The following is a 12,181-nucleotide window of genomic DNA, read 5'->3' on the forward strand; positions in this document are numbered from 1 at the left end:
TCAGCAATTTTAAAGTCTCCCTTTCCTTTTTCCAACAGTCCTCTCAGATTAACATTCAGCACTGCATTTTCACCATGACTCAGCACTTTTCCGTGTTGGACAAACATCCCTCTGATGTTATCCTCTGTTTCCTGGGTAGGATCTTATAAAGTGCATCATCCATTGCAGGAGGAGAAAATAGAAAAAGAAAAAAACATTAGAGATAAGTGAAAGCCATTTGCTGGTGAACCTTGAACCTGCTACATGATACAGCAGAACCAAAATAAAAAGTAAGGAGTTATTGCACTGGCCCATTCAAATTTGGGTGTTACGTTTCCTTGCTGTCTCCACCGTTCTAATTTCTTCATTGTCAGTCTCTCACTTGTAGCTCGCACGATACCTGAGATGGCTGTATTTTGTAATCCGACATGTCCCTTGTCCCCGTTTTGATAGTCATGTGACGGACCTGCCAACATCCCTGCTTATGCCAGAGACATTAGAAATATTTCACTGTAGATCAAGACTGCAGGTGGTTTCTAAAAGGACAGAAGATAGAAGAAAAGAAAAAGAGCAAAACACTGTATGGTCCAGCTAAATCAGCATAATTCCCTGCAGTCTTTACATTCAAACACAAGGGTTTCTGTTGTCATGTCCAGTGCCATTCACAAATGCAGTAAGGCAGTGAGTAAGGCAGTGAATGCGATAATATTTTGAGGTCACCTTTGAAATTTGAATGTATCAAATGACAGCACTAAAACCCATCTTCACAGCACAGACTGTGTGCAGTGTGTGTTTTTATCGATGGGGCCTACTCAAGAAAAACTCTCAGCTCTCATGTGTCTGCGGGTTTAGTCACTGAAGTTGTCCTTTCTCACAGAGCAATGCACTATTTCACAGAATCCCGGCGATTCCTTCCAATCTTTCACACAGTGAGAGGGAACAAAGGACAAGCTTGATATAACAAACTGGGCACTGAGTAGACAGCTCCCTACCAGCCTGTGTTCTGGTCCTGTGGGCATTCTTTGGTGTTAAAGGTGCTTTTCCCACAAATTTCTACCAGCAGGACCCTTTTTAAAAGGGACTTAGATTGTTGTTTGAGTGTAAGCTAACCCCAGCACGTCCTGGACCCCATGCACAAATCTTAAGGTATCAGACTGTAGGGCTCTATATCCCAGACAATGAGGGTCTGACTCTCGTTACAGTTTAACACTCACCTTGCTAAAGATTGCAGGTTGCTAGCCAGGGTCACATCATTTCAAGGAAATTTGAAACCCTTGTTATACTTGCGTATAACAATATAAGAATGAAACAATAATAAGAATGAAAGTAAGAGATGTTCCCATTTCTAAATTTTGTTTCCTCTTTTTTTTTTTGCCATCACACATCCTGAAAGATTATTGGAAATGAGACAGATGTGGTGTAATGCCATACCTTACATTCATGTACCAACTACAGCAATGACTGGGTTGGAAACAGCACAGTTGACTCCTCTGCAGTCTTTGCCTTTGTCATATAAACAAACCAAATGTTAGATTTGTGTTATTGCTGCGCTTGTTGATCCACGTGCACTACACTTTGATGCCACGACTGCAACAAAAATTTGTATTCTTTGCTGATTTGGCACTTGAGGGGAGAGCAAATAAGCACACAAAGGAGGGAGGTCACATCAAAGTCCAGTGGCTGTCTCCACAGCTGTATTGGCCCAAGCCTCTAGGTCTGCTCCTTAGTCAATATGCCCTGGTTTTAACTGCCACTCTAATAAAACTGAGTTTTCTGCAGGGAGATTAGTGTTCACCAACGTTACAATGCAACTGCATTACTTTGAACGTAGAAAACTCTTAATAATCGAATCATGATGAATTCCTTGGATTTGCTGGATATAAGCCCACAATTCATTTAAAAAATATGGACATTTGAAAATGGTCCGCCTTTAAGTTTAACTAAATGATCCAGAGTTTTAAAGAAGGTTGTGGGTACAACTTAATCTATGCAGTATAAAAGTTTTCTAAAATGTCCTACGTCTGCCGTATTTGCATACTTGCTGTAGGAGGAAGTGTTGTCTTGTCACTGCAGTGATGCAATAGATGTCACTTATTTCAGGTGAATGGAAACCTGAAAAAGGCGCTGCTTATTTAAACATACAGGCTATGTATCAAAAGTACATACCTAATCTAACTTAAAAATATTAGTAACACACACATACTACATGGTGTAATAGTAGACTAGGTCTTCTTTAAAAAAAAATCCAAGTAGTCATACAACCGATGAGGTATTTATTTTTTTAATATTTTTGTTGGTTTTTTTTTTTTTCCATTTAAAAAAGCCTAAAGCAATACTCATTTCACAATAGATCTTCACTCGCTTTGTATGTTGTCAAGCTAAATGGACACAAGCCACCGCCTCTAATTTCCAAGAACAGTATGTACGCAGTGTTCCTCTCCATACATGGTCAACACAATAGTTCTTCTATGAGAGAAACTGGCATCAAACCTGAGGTGAATGGGACTAAAAAGACGACCTGAGTACCATCTGTTCATTAAAGACAAGCCATATAGACAGTGGTTTATTGTTTTAATTAATGGAGTTCGTGGCCCACATGTTTCCTCGTTTAAACACGCCCTTGTACGTCATGTGGGCGGGTTGGATTTACCGGTAGATAAGCCAGTATCTTCGCAGCATTAAGTTACTGAAAGGAAGCACACACCCGACCCTCGCTTGCACAAGTTTTTCAGACAAGTATTTGTACTTTTACAGTTTCTGGGTAACTTTGAACGCACACAATGGCAACGAAGATCAACATGGATGAAACGAAGGCATCCAACGGCGACGCGCACGCCGAGGAGCCGCTGGCCAACGGACTGACCGGCCACAAGAAGAGCAGCCCGCAGCCGCTCTCCGAGCGGGTGAGGAAAATCGTGTTGGCAAATTTACTTGTGATTCTCACCGTGGCCGGGGTCATCGTCGGCGTTTTTATTGGACTTGGCGTGCGCAACGTGGAGCTGACGCGAACGCAGATAATATACATCGGTTTCCCAGGTGAGCTGCTCATCCGCCTTCTGAAGATGATCATCATCCCCCTGGTTGTCTGCAGTCTGGTGTCCGGGGCGGCGAGCATCGACCCAAAAGCCCTGGGCAAACTCGGCGGCTGGGCCATGCTGTTCTTCCTGGTCACCACCCTGATAGCATCATCCATCGGGGTGGTGATGGCTTTCATCATTTCGCCGGGGTCAGTGGACGTCAGCAAACCCGCAAACCTAGATGAAACCGTGCCGGCCCATAAAGAAATTCTAGACTCCTTCTTAGATTTGATAAGGTGAGTAATATCCCCACGTAAAAGTTGAGTTGTGATGTGTAACAGTTTACTGCTTCTGAATATTTTCACATCCCCCTCACACACATGGGCGCATGGAGCGCATTTATTTTGCCGGCAGGCCGAGTGTGTAACTACAACAAGTAGTTGCATCAGCTGCTGTTCTCATGTGGGTTGACTTCCCTAACCAGAAAAACAGCTGTTACCAACTCGTCACAATACTTTTTTTCCCCCACTACGAATAACCGCATTTAAGTGAAATTTCGTATTTATCAACCCGTGGAGTTAAACGACACGTGGGTGAGACGTTTCCTTTACGACTGGAGAGAGAGTGTAGACAAGCTTCCTGCTGGGCGTCCCCCAAAGCGACGCAAGTTTCCGTCGCAGTGAGACTCTTTTTACAATAAATTCTGCGGATTTCCATTTTCTGAAAGGAAAGTAGGCGTCAGGCTTTTGACCGGTGGCCGTCTTTACGCCGCGCGTAAAAATAAACCTGGTACTACTGATGTCACCATTCACTAAGTATATTCTGTGTTAGTACACCAGTTTCCCCACATTATTTTCCTTGCTGATTAAATGACTACTAAAACTACTTTGTCAGACTGTTGGATGTTGGACACTGCGCAGTTCATTTTAGGATACACATTCCACAACACTTCTACCCACCACTGAGCTCAGGAGAGCTGATGTTGCATAAGCGGTGCACTCGCATTTCTCAGTTGTGTGGAGAAATGATTAAAACTTTTCTGACTTTTCCTGATAGCCGGCAGGGTAAACAAAAGGCCTTTCTTGTTGATACTGCAGTTGATCTTCACTTTATTTTTTAAATTTTTTTTTTTATTTTCTCATTTGAGTATCAAGATGAAATTGACATGGACGCACAATTCTTTCCTCCTACTTTGACCAGTTAGTTTGGTGCTCAGTGCTGCCTTTCTCCTAATTGTAGACATATGCACCATAAAAGCCAGGATTTTCCACTCCTGTTCTCCAGACCAGGCTGTGTCGACATCTCTTGTGAATGGCCACCATGCACGGGCAGATGAGAGGAGTGCAGGGGCAAATTTAGTCTTTTAATGAGACCTCGCACCCAAACAGCCCTCTGATCAGGCACATTTTGTGTGCCGTGTTTTAAGCTTTACTTCTGTTAACAAAAGTCAGGCTGGTCTTCTTAGATTAACAGTTTTGCATAACCAGATCTGCAAGTTGCAACACAGTTGTGTCTTACGGAATTAAAGTTGCCTGCATGGGAAAACAAAGCTTGCGTATTCACTCAGTCACAAGTCTCCACAAGTGAACAACTTTGTGTCTTGAATCGGCCCCAGACTACATTGATTTTTGGAACAACTATCAGTCAGGTATTTGGGGTCTAAAAGAAGAAAGGGGGAATAATGTTTACCGTGTGTTGGACACATGCCGCCGCTGCACATGTTTTCACATTATCCTAACTGAACAGCAGGCTTCTCATTAGCGTAAGCCCTCTCACTTGGTGCCCTGGTGGGTTCATACAACAAAGGCTGAGTGGAACTTACTGGGTTGTTACTGAATTATTCGCCAAAGCATAACAATGGCCCGGTCATCGTTCGCAGATACTGACTCTCGATATAATGCTTAGCTGTCATTGTTTGGAAACGCACTCTTGTGTAAAGTTGACCACATGGCTTTACCACACAGTAAATGACTGCCACTCCTACACATCCTTATTTACATTCCTTATCTCCTCTGTGTTTTCTTTTCCCACAAGCCTTATCTCTACATACACTGATAATGGCTAGCAATGATATGTCCCCTGTTCATTGATCTGGAACCTAACTTGGGCTGCAGAAAAGAGGTGACACTAAATGTGTACTTTTACCAGAAGCTTCATGGGTGGGGGAAAAATACCTGGTTAATTCTAGTGACAAGGTATGCATATTTTACATATTACAATTACAGTTGTTGGGTGCTCGCTGTCGGCTGTGGGTGGTGTAACAGCATTCTGTGAAGACGTCAGAATAGTTTAACTCAAACAAAAGCTCTGTGTCGGGTTTCATGTTCATTGTGTAATAAGAAATAATTCACACAGCTTAGTGACATGTTAATCTTCTATGGTTTTACAGTGGTAGAATGTGACGCTTTCTGTTTATGAGATAAATATTTCAGTTGGTCTAATGTGTTCACATGCATTTTAAAAGTCTGGTTTTGGTCAGACTTGCACTGACGACTTTTTTTTTTTTTTTTTTTTTTTTTTTTGTGGTATTATTTAAACATGTTTATTGTGAAGGGAACCCTTGCTGTAGGAAGCGTAAATGGAAACATGATGTGTTCATTCAACAAGAGTTTCCCGTGCCAGGAATAAAGCAGCCAGAATGAGGAAGTAGAATACGTCAGGTGTAAACATGGTGGCTCCATTCAATGATAGCGTAACTGAAAATGCACAATGCAAAGCCCCCTTTAACAAAAGCCTCTCAAAATCTAAGCATTCTATGAAAATGGCCTCGGATAACCTGTCACCGTTCATTAAAACCTTCACTGGCTTTGTCCCTGAGTCAAAAGGATAACAAGCATAGTGAGAATGTGTCGAGTACAAGAATGAAAATGTTGCCTCGTGTCAGAGAAGAATGCAGAAGGACGCTGAATCTAGTCTTTGTGGGTTTGAATATGTAACATTAGCAACATAATGTTGCTAACATGGTTTGTTGGTTTGTGTATGCCCCGTTTATAAATTACAAAACTAGCAGTATGTGTAAAAAGTATCATATCATGTGATACAACGCCAAATGACTCTTTTTCTACAGAACTCAAGTGACTAATAACTCCATTTCTGGTTCCCCATTTCTAGTCACTGGAGTTGAGTCAAAAGACTTCGCTTATAGAATTACATATAGAAGTCCAAATGGTATAACATTGGCTGATGGCTTGGCTGCTATATATATATATATATATATATATATATATATTTTTCATACAACTAGAGTACAACCTGTGGTTTAGTTTCACGCTGCTCCGTCACATGATGTTGATGGACTCTTTCTAATGAAAAGAAATTAATGTCTGAAATGAGCTTATGAAGTTAATCCCTCTTTACTCTGAGTCTATTACACACAGCTGAGTTCGGGGGTGACAAGGGCACAGGGTTTTCTGAGTTCTTTTGGATTTAATATGCGGTTGGACATAGTGGAGGAAGAATTATTAATGTCATAACACGAACTGGGGGAAAGATTGCACTAATGGTTCAGGTCCTTTAGCCGTTTTCACATGAGCACGCATGTGATTTGATCGTTTGACAGAAAATGGCTACAGTCCCGAAGCACTACTGGGGACAGTTCTGTTGAATGCAAGGTAAAAGGTATGATTGGGCTATGACATAAATCGGCCCTTTAGTTTATTGAAACTCCTGTGTGTTGAGCTAACCTCGTCAGAACCGCTTCAGAAGGGTCAGTTGATGGTTTGAGACGTGATCTGTCTTTGTTAAACTGCACTGCGTGTCCGTTTTATAAGGAGTTGGAGTTTTATGAGGAGAAGCAATCGAGACCCAAAACATTTGTCTGAAGTTCTGCTCCCCGTTCCCAAATGTGCATGGATTTAAAGTTTTCTCTCTTTTTTTTCTTTTCCACAGAAACATATTTCCCTCCAACCTGGTGTCTGCTGCCTTTCAGTCTGTGAGTGTTCTATCCTAATTCCACCATTTCTGCACAATCGTAATGACATTATATAATGGAGCTGCTGGATAATCTGATTTTGTACCGATTAGTATTCTGAACTAACAAACTGTTCTCTTTGAAATAGTATGTGACCTCTTACAAGAACTTTACAAAGAACGGCACAGATGGCAACCCTAACATCACGGTTGAGAAGGTCAGCAAAGTGAATTGCCACGTCATTTGGATGCATTGGATCATAAATGTACTGCAAATTGTGCTTCTGAATTTGATTTAAGGATTGTTTTTCGCGCATGTTGTGTTTTTAGGTGCCTGTTGGAAAAGACCAGGATGGGATGAATATTCTCGGTCTGGTCGTGTTTGCCATCGTGTTTGGTGTGGCTCTGAGGAAGCTGGGCGAAGAAGGAGAGATCCTCATCAAGTTCTTCAACTCTTTCAACGAGGCCACCATGGTGCTGGTGTCCTGGATCATGTGGTAAGGAAAGCCGCATGTCCATCAAAGTTGGCCCCGAAGTGTGAAACGCCGACATGTAAAACCAGAAACGCAATCGAATTTCCAAAACTGTCAGAAAACGTGACAAAAATGGAAAATAAAGCGAGAACTAGGACTTTGCAATAAAGACAGAGAACACTGTGAGAAAACATTCTTTTTTTTTTTTTTTGTGTTTTGCGTCTCTGTATTCTTGTGTTTATGGGTCATGAAATTATGAAATAACTCTTCCAGCTTCTTTAGTAAGTCTTAATCCATAGGCAGCAGCTTTCCTTGGGCTTGCATTGCTTGTTGTTGGCTTAATTTTGCTTCGATTACCCTAGAAATCAGGCTGAAAATGAAAAGACAGACTTTGTGCTAAGTTTGAAAGCCGGCTTCAGTTGCTCTAATAACTGATCTAGGAACGGCAGTGGTGCAATGTAACTCTTGAGAGTTCCTTGAGAGGCAGAGAAAGAAAATGTTTGATTAGTAAGAAACCTTTTGCAGTCAACTTGATCTACATTCTTGTTCCTTTGTGTTTCTGTAGGTATGCCCCTGTTGGTATCATGTTCCTCGTCGCTGGCAAGATTGTGGAGATGGAGGACGTTGGCAAACTGTTTGCCAGTCTTGGAAAATATATAGCCTGCTGCATGATTGGACATGCCATCCATGGCTTCATTGTGCTGCCTGGCATCTACTTTATCATTACAAGAAAGAACCCGTACACTTTCCTCTGGGGGATATTCACAGCTCTGGCGACAGCCTTCGGAACAAGCTCCAGGTACTGACACTGACTCTCACACGCGCACACTCCTTTGCTCTGTGAGGTAGTTGACTTGAAATACCGTGGTTGTTCTGTTCTAAAATAAGCACGCTGCTCTCGCCACATTTGCCTACTTTCTGCTCTCATACACTCACGCCCCTTATTTCCTGTTTTTCAGCTCTGCCACTCTGCCCCTCATGATGAAGTGTGTGGAGGAAAATAACGGCGTATCCAAGCACATCAGCCGCTTCATCCTTCCCATCGGGGCAACGGTTAACATGGACGGCGCTGCTCTCTTCCAGTGTGTTGCCGCGGTTTTCATTGCTCAGCTGAACGACACGTCCCTCAACTTCATCCAAGTCATTACCATCCTGTAAGTGCGGAAGCCACTGAAACGTTTCTCCAGTGAAGCAGAATGCTGTGTCTGACATTTCTGACATTTGCACTTTTCTCTGTTAGTGTGACAGCTACAGCATCCAGTGTTGGAGCAGCAGGTATACCTGCAGGTGGTGTGTTGACCCTGGCTATCATCCTGGAAGCAATAGGACTTCCCACCACTGACATCTCTCTGATCCTGGCTGTCGACTGGCTTGTGTGAGTCTTCACAACCTTTGTCTTTTTTTATGGGGTCCACGATGGCCGTCTTTCTACAACAATGCATTAAACTGGCATGCCGTCCATTGTCTCCTTCTGTAGTGATCGTACCTGCACTGTGCTGAATGTGGAAGGCGACGCATTTGGAGCCGGGCTCTTGCAGTTCTTTGTGGACCGTTCGTCCAAACATGAAGGAGGAGCAGAGCTGAGCGAGGTCAGGCTGGATGGAGATCTGTCAGCCGCTGTCCCCGAGCAATCGCCGCTCATAGAGAAACGAGGCAGGAGGGACAGTGCAGAGGGGGACAAGATGGTGCTTTCTAGTGAAAAAGAGTCTGCCATGTAATGCCACTGCTGACGGTATCAAGAACTTATTTGACACTCCTGTAAGCAGAAAACCTGAAGTTTAAGCCCCCTTTGCCTTTGTTTTTGGCCCTGAAGAAAAGAGTGCAAGGAGAGAGGAAGGACATTGCACACTACAATGCAAACACTCCCTGACCTCAACACTTTTCTGGGGAGCAGCTAGTCAGACTATTGTCATATGACCATGTTGTGTTCATATCAGCCAGACCAGTGATCTTAAAGTGTCATACGTGTGCTATAAATACCAGAAATGCTACATTTATTTGTGGTGGGTAAGTTACATTGGCGTTGGTCTGTTGCTAAAGCTTTGTCAAATCAGTTTTTATCACTAACTGCTGCTGGTGAAGCGGTTTTCAAACAAACGTTTCTGACTTTAAAAGTTGACAAGGGCAACCGCACAGTTTGCTGCACCCAGTCTGGCATAATTTATAGTCTATGTATGGAATCTGTTCGATTCAAGTCTTTTTTTTTTTTTTTTTTTTTTAATTAATTGGTTTTATATTCAAGTCTGTCAGAGTCCCAACATTTTATTCTACATGAATAATGGCCTCTTTCATGCAGGTCTCATCCAGTGCTGTATTTAAACTGTGTGTAGTTTATAGCATTTGTCATCTGGGGTTAATTCAGTAGGGGAAGGTTTTCATTTGCATTGCCGCAAAGTGCGCAGAGGATCATTTTGGGTGAATTATATGTTTTGTTTTTGCATTGTCTTTTCATATATAAAACCCAGTTTATTTATACGTTATCTGCAGAAACCTTATACCTTTTTATTGACTTGAAATGAGACCAATAATCGTGACCAATGACTTTCAATTCTCTTTTTTTAAATGTCCACTGCCATCTCTGAGCAATACTGGCATAAGCAATTGGCAAAGTGGGTCGTACTGCTCTAAAGTACAAAGGTGCGATGACAGATGATTCGGCTCTGTGTAGACCCAGCAGTGCCCCCCGCCCAGCAGGAAGACTGGTGGATAGAGTATGAATAGTTTTTTTGTTTTGTTTTTTTGTTTTTTTCATGTAGAGACAGAAATCAGCCTCACTGCTCATGAAAGTCATTTAGGCATTTTGCACAGTGCTTGACTGTTTATTCTGACAATCCTAAAATGTCTAATATGTGAGGTGATGTGAAAGTGTAGCTAGGAAGTGAAAATGGGGAAAAGTACTGGTTTAAAATGAGGTCCAGGCCAGAGTCTAGGTTTTTAAAAGTACAAATTGCACTCTCCCCCCCCCCCCCCCGCATTGCAATAAGGTTGAGTCGCTTTCATGTAAATCTTCAGCTTTACTGATCCTCCAATGATGGAGATGCACACCTCTAATAGACTGTTGTTCAGCTGTATGCCTTACACCTGCATGAAAATGGCTGTGATAGTACTGATGAAAATGCACGATTAATAGTTGATGCGGAGTTTTGGGGGGGAAAAAATGATCAATAGAGTTCTGATTGTATAGGAAAGCACAACAGATGCATGAATAGCCTCACCATCGTACCTTAGTCTAACGGCCTCTTCAGCTACACAGTGACGAGCCGGTGCACAACACAACCTCAGGTCTGACTTTTGTCTAAAAACTGTTCCTCAAACTCTCCTTTAAAAGCTCGGAGACCAAAAATCCTAAAGACTCAGCAAGCAGGAAGGAGGCCGCTGACCTCCCGGAGACATCGGATAGCTTTTCTTTTTGTCTGGTTTCATATATATATATATACATATAGCCCCAATTTTACACATGCTGCTGCTTCTGCGTCGGGCCCCCAGTTGTTTCTGAAAGTAGGGATATGTTTGCAATGAAGAATCTTGTGAAATGTTGTAAAATGTAAAAATATGTAGGTTAGAAACTACTTCCTCGTGTTACATGATCAGAATAGCAGCAGTAAACTTCTGTTTATTTTTTATTTTTTTGTTACTCCTAAGTCTGAACACCTAATGAACTTTTGTGAAAACATGTCTCTTCCTTATTATTTTCTTGAAGCTTTAGCTATTTTGGCCACAAACAAAAATATTTCTCATGCGGATTCTACGCCTACTTGTACGCTTTTAATGATTTGTTTTGATTAGTATTTATTTGTAATTGTATCCAAAGACTTATTTTGGCCACTATGACAATCTGAAAACGGCCTTTCGCTGGCTTCAAGTCTTATCCTAACAACTGGCCAGCGACGGACACTGTTTTTATTATGGGCTGGGGATCTCTATTTTTCATGTGATGGAAAATTGTGAGACTGTGTGACGAAGCAGGAATGACATGTAAATCTGTATTAATACTATAATGTGCAACAGAGTTGCAAGGTTAACGGCTTCTTTTTCATCCATATCTTCATGTGTCATAATTGGAAATAAAGTCGGCATAATCATTTTATAGAGGCCTATCTTTTTCTGGTGCATTTAAAAAAAAAAAAAGTTCCTTTCTACAGGGGTGAAATTGCACCATTTCTCCTGTAAAGTGTCATGAGAGAGTAATGCAAGTGCTAGATAGTAAATATGTTATCATTCCTTTCTGTAATCTTGCATCACGAGGATGTCCGGTTCAATCATGCTACTCCTGTGTTTGCTCATGATGGTTAAAATAAGTTGAATACAACGTGGGTATAAATTCCTGATTACCATCTGAATGTCCAGTCATTAGCTTTCAAAGCATTAAAAGCTTTTTTTTTTAATTATTTGGTTGGCTCTTACCTGCTTCTTTTTAAATGTTCCTTGTTTTTTTTTTTGTTTTTTTAATTAACCTACACCTGTGGCTAGTTACAAGCACTGAAGCCTGCAAGTTTTACAACTTCACCAGCATTGATCTCCATAGATGTGTCATCCTTACACTTTAGGTGCATGCAAGTAGTGAGACATGCTTAAAGTGCTGTGTGTCTCAAGTCATTGCATCTAAAAATAACCGCAGACGGCCTGTCATTTGCTCGGTGTAACTATCAGGCCATTTATGAACACAGTTGGCCATCCAGGGTCTATATAGAGAAATGTAAACGCACCTCTAGGGATATAAATCGTTTGGCTGTAATCTCTGCATGTGTGGAATCAGGAAGTTTCCCAACTTGACTGGGCTGGTCCCAAGTTGAGCAATGTTCC

At 41.8% G+C, this 12,181-nt stretch overlaps 1 protein-coding gene across 1 annotated transcript; it reads left to right on the top strand.

Moving 5' to 3' along the window:
• Positions 1 to 2,687: 2,687 nt before the first annotated feature.
• Positions 2,688 to 11,768, top strand: slc1a5 (solute carrier family 1 member 5). Its single transcript, XM_072392435.1, has 8 exons — positions 2,688 to 3,292; positions 6,885 to 6,927; positions 7,055 to 7,123; positions 7,236 to 7,402; positions 7,944 to 8,177; positions 8,338 to 8,532; positions 8,619 to 8,753; positions 8,856 to 11,768. Exons 1-8 carry the CDS (start codon positions 2,760 to 2,762, stop codon positions 9,094 to 9,096), a joined length of 1,617 nt encoding a protein of 538 aa, XP_072248536.1. The 5' UTR covers positions 2,688 to 2,759; the 3' UTR covers positions 9,097 to 11,768.
• Positions 11,769 to 12,181: the final 413 nt, after the last annotated feature.

The sequence above is a fragment of the Leuresthes tenuis genome, unplaced genomic scaffold, assembly GCF_036924035.1.
Source record: "Leuresthes tenuis unplaced genomic scaffold, fLeuTen1.0.hap1 SCAF_9, whole genome shotgun sequence".
Taxonomy (NCBI): domain Eukaryota; kingdom Metazoa; phylum Chordata; class Actinopteri; order Atheriniformes; family Atherinopsidae; genus Leuresthes; species Leuresthes tenuis.

Excerpts from the sequence above, each read along its gene's own strand:
- slc1a5 (XM_072392435.1), top strand. The coding sequence starts at position 2,760 with ATGGCAACGAAGATCAACATGGATGAAACGAAGGCATCCAACGGCGAC. Across the intron at positions 7,403-7,943 it reads CTGGTGTCCTGGATCATGTG|GTATGCCCCTGTTGGTATCA; the intron begins GTAAGGAAAGCC and ends GTGTTTCTGTAG. Across the intron at positions 8,754-8,855 it reads CTGGCTGTCGACTGGCTTGT|TGATCGTACCTGCACTGTGC; the intron begins GTGAGTCTTCAC and ends CTCCTTCTGTAG.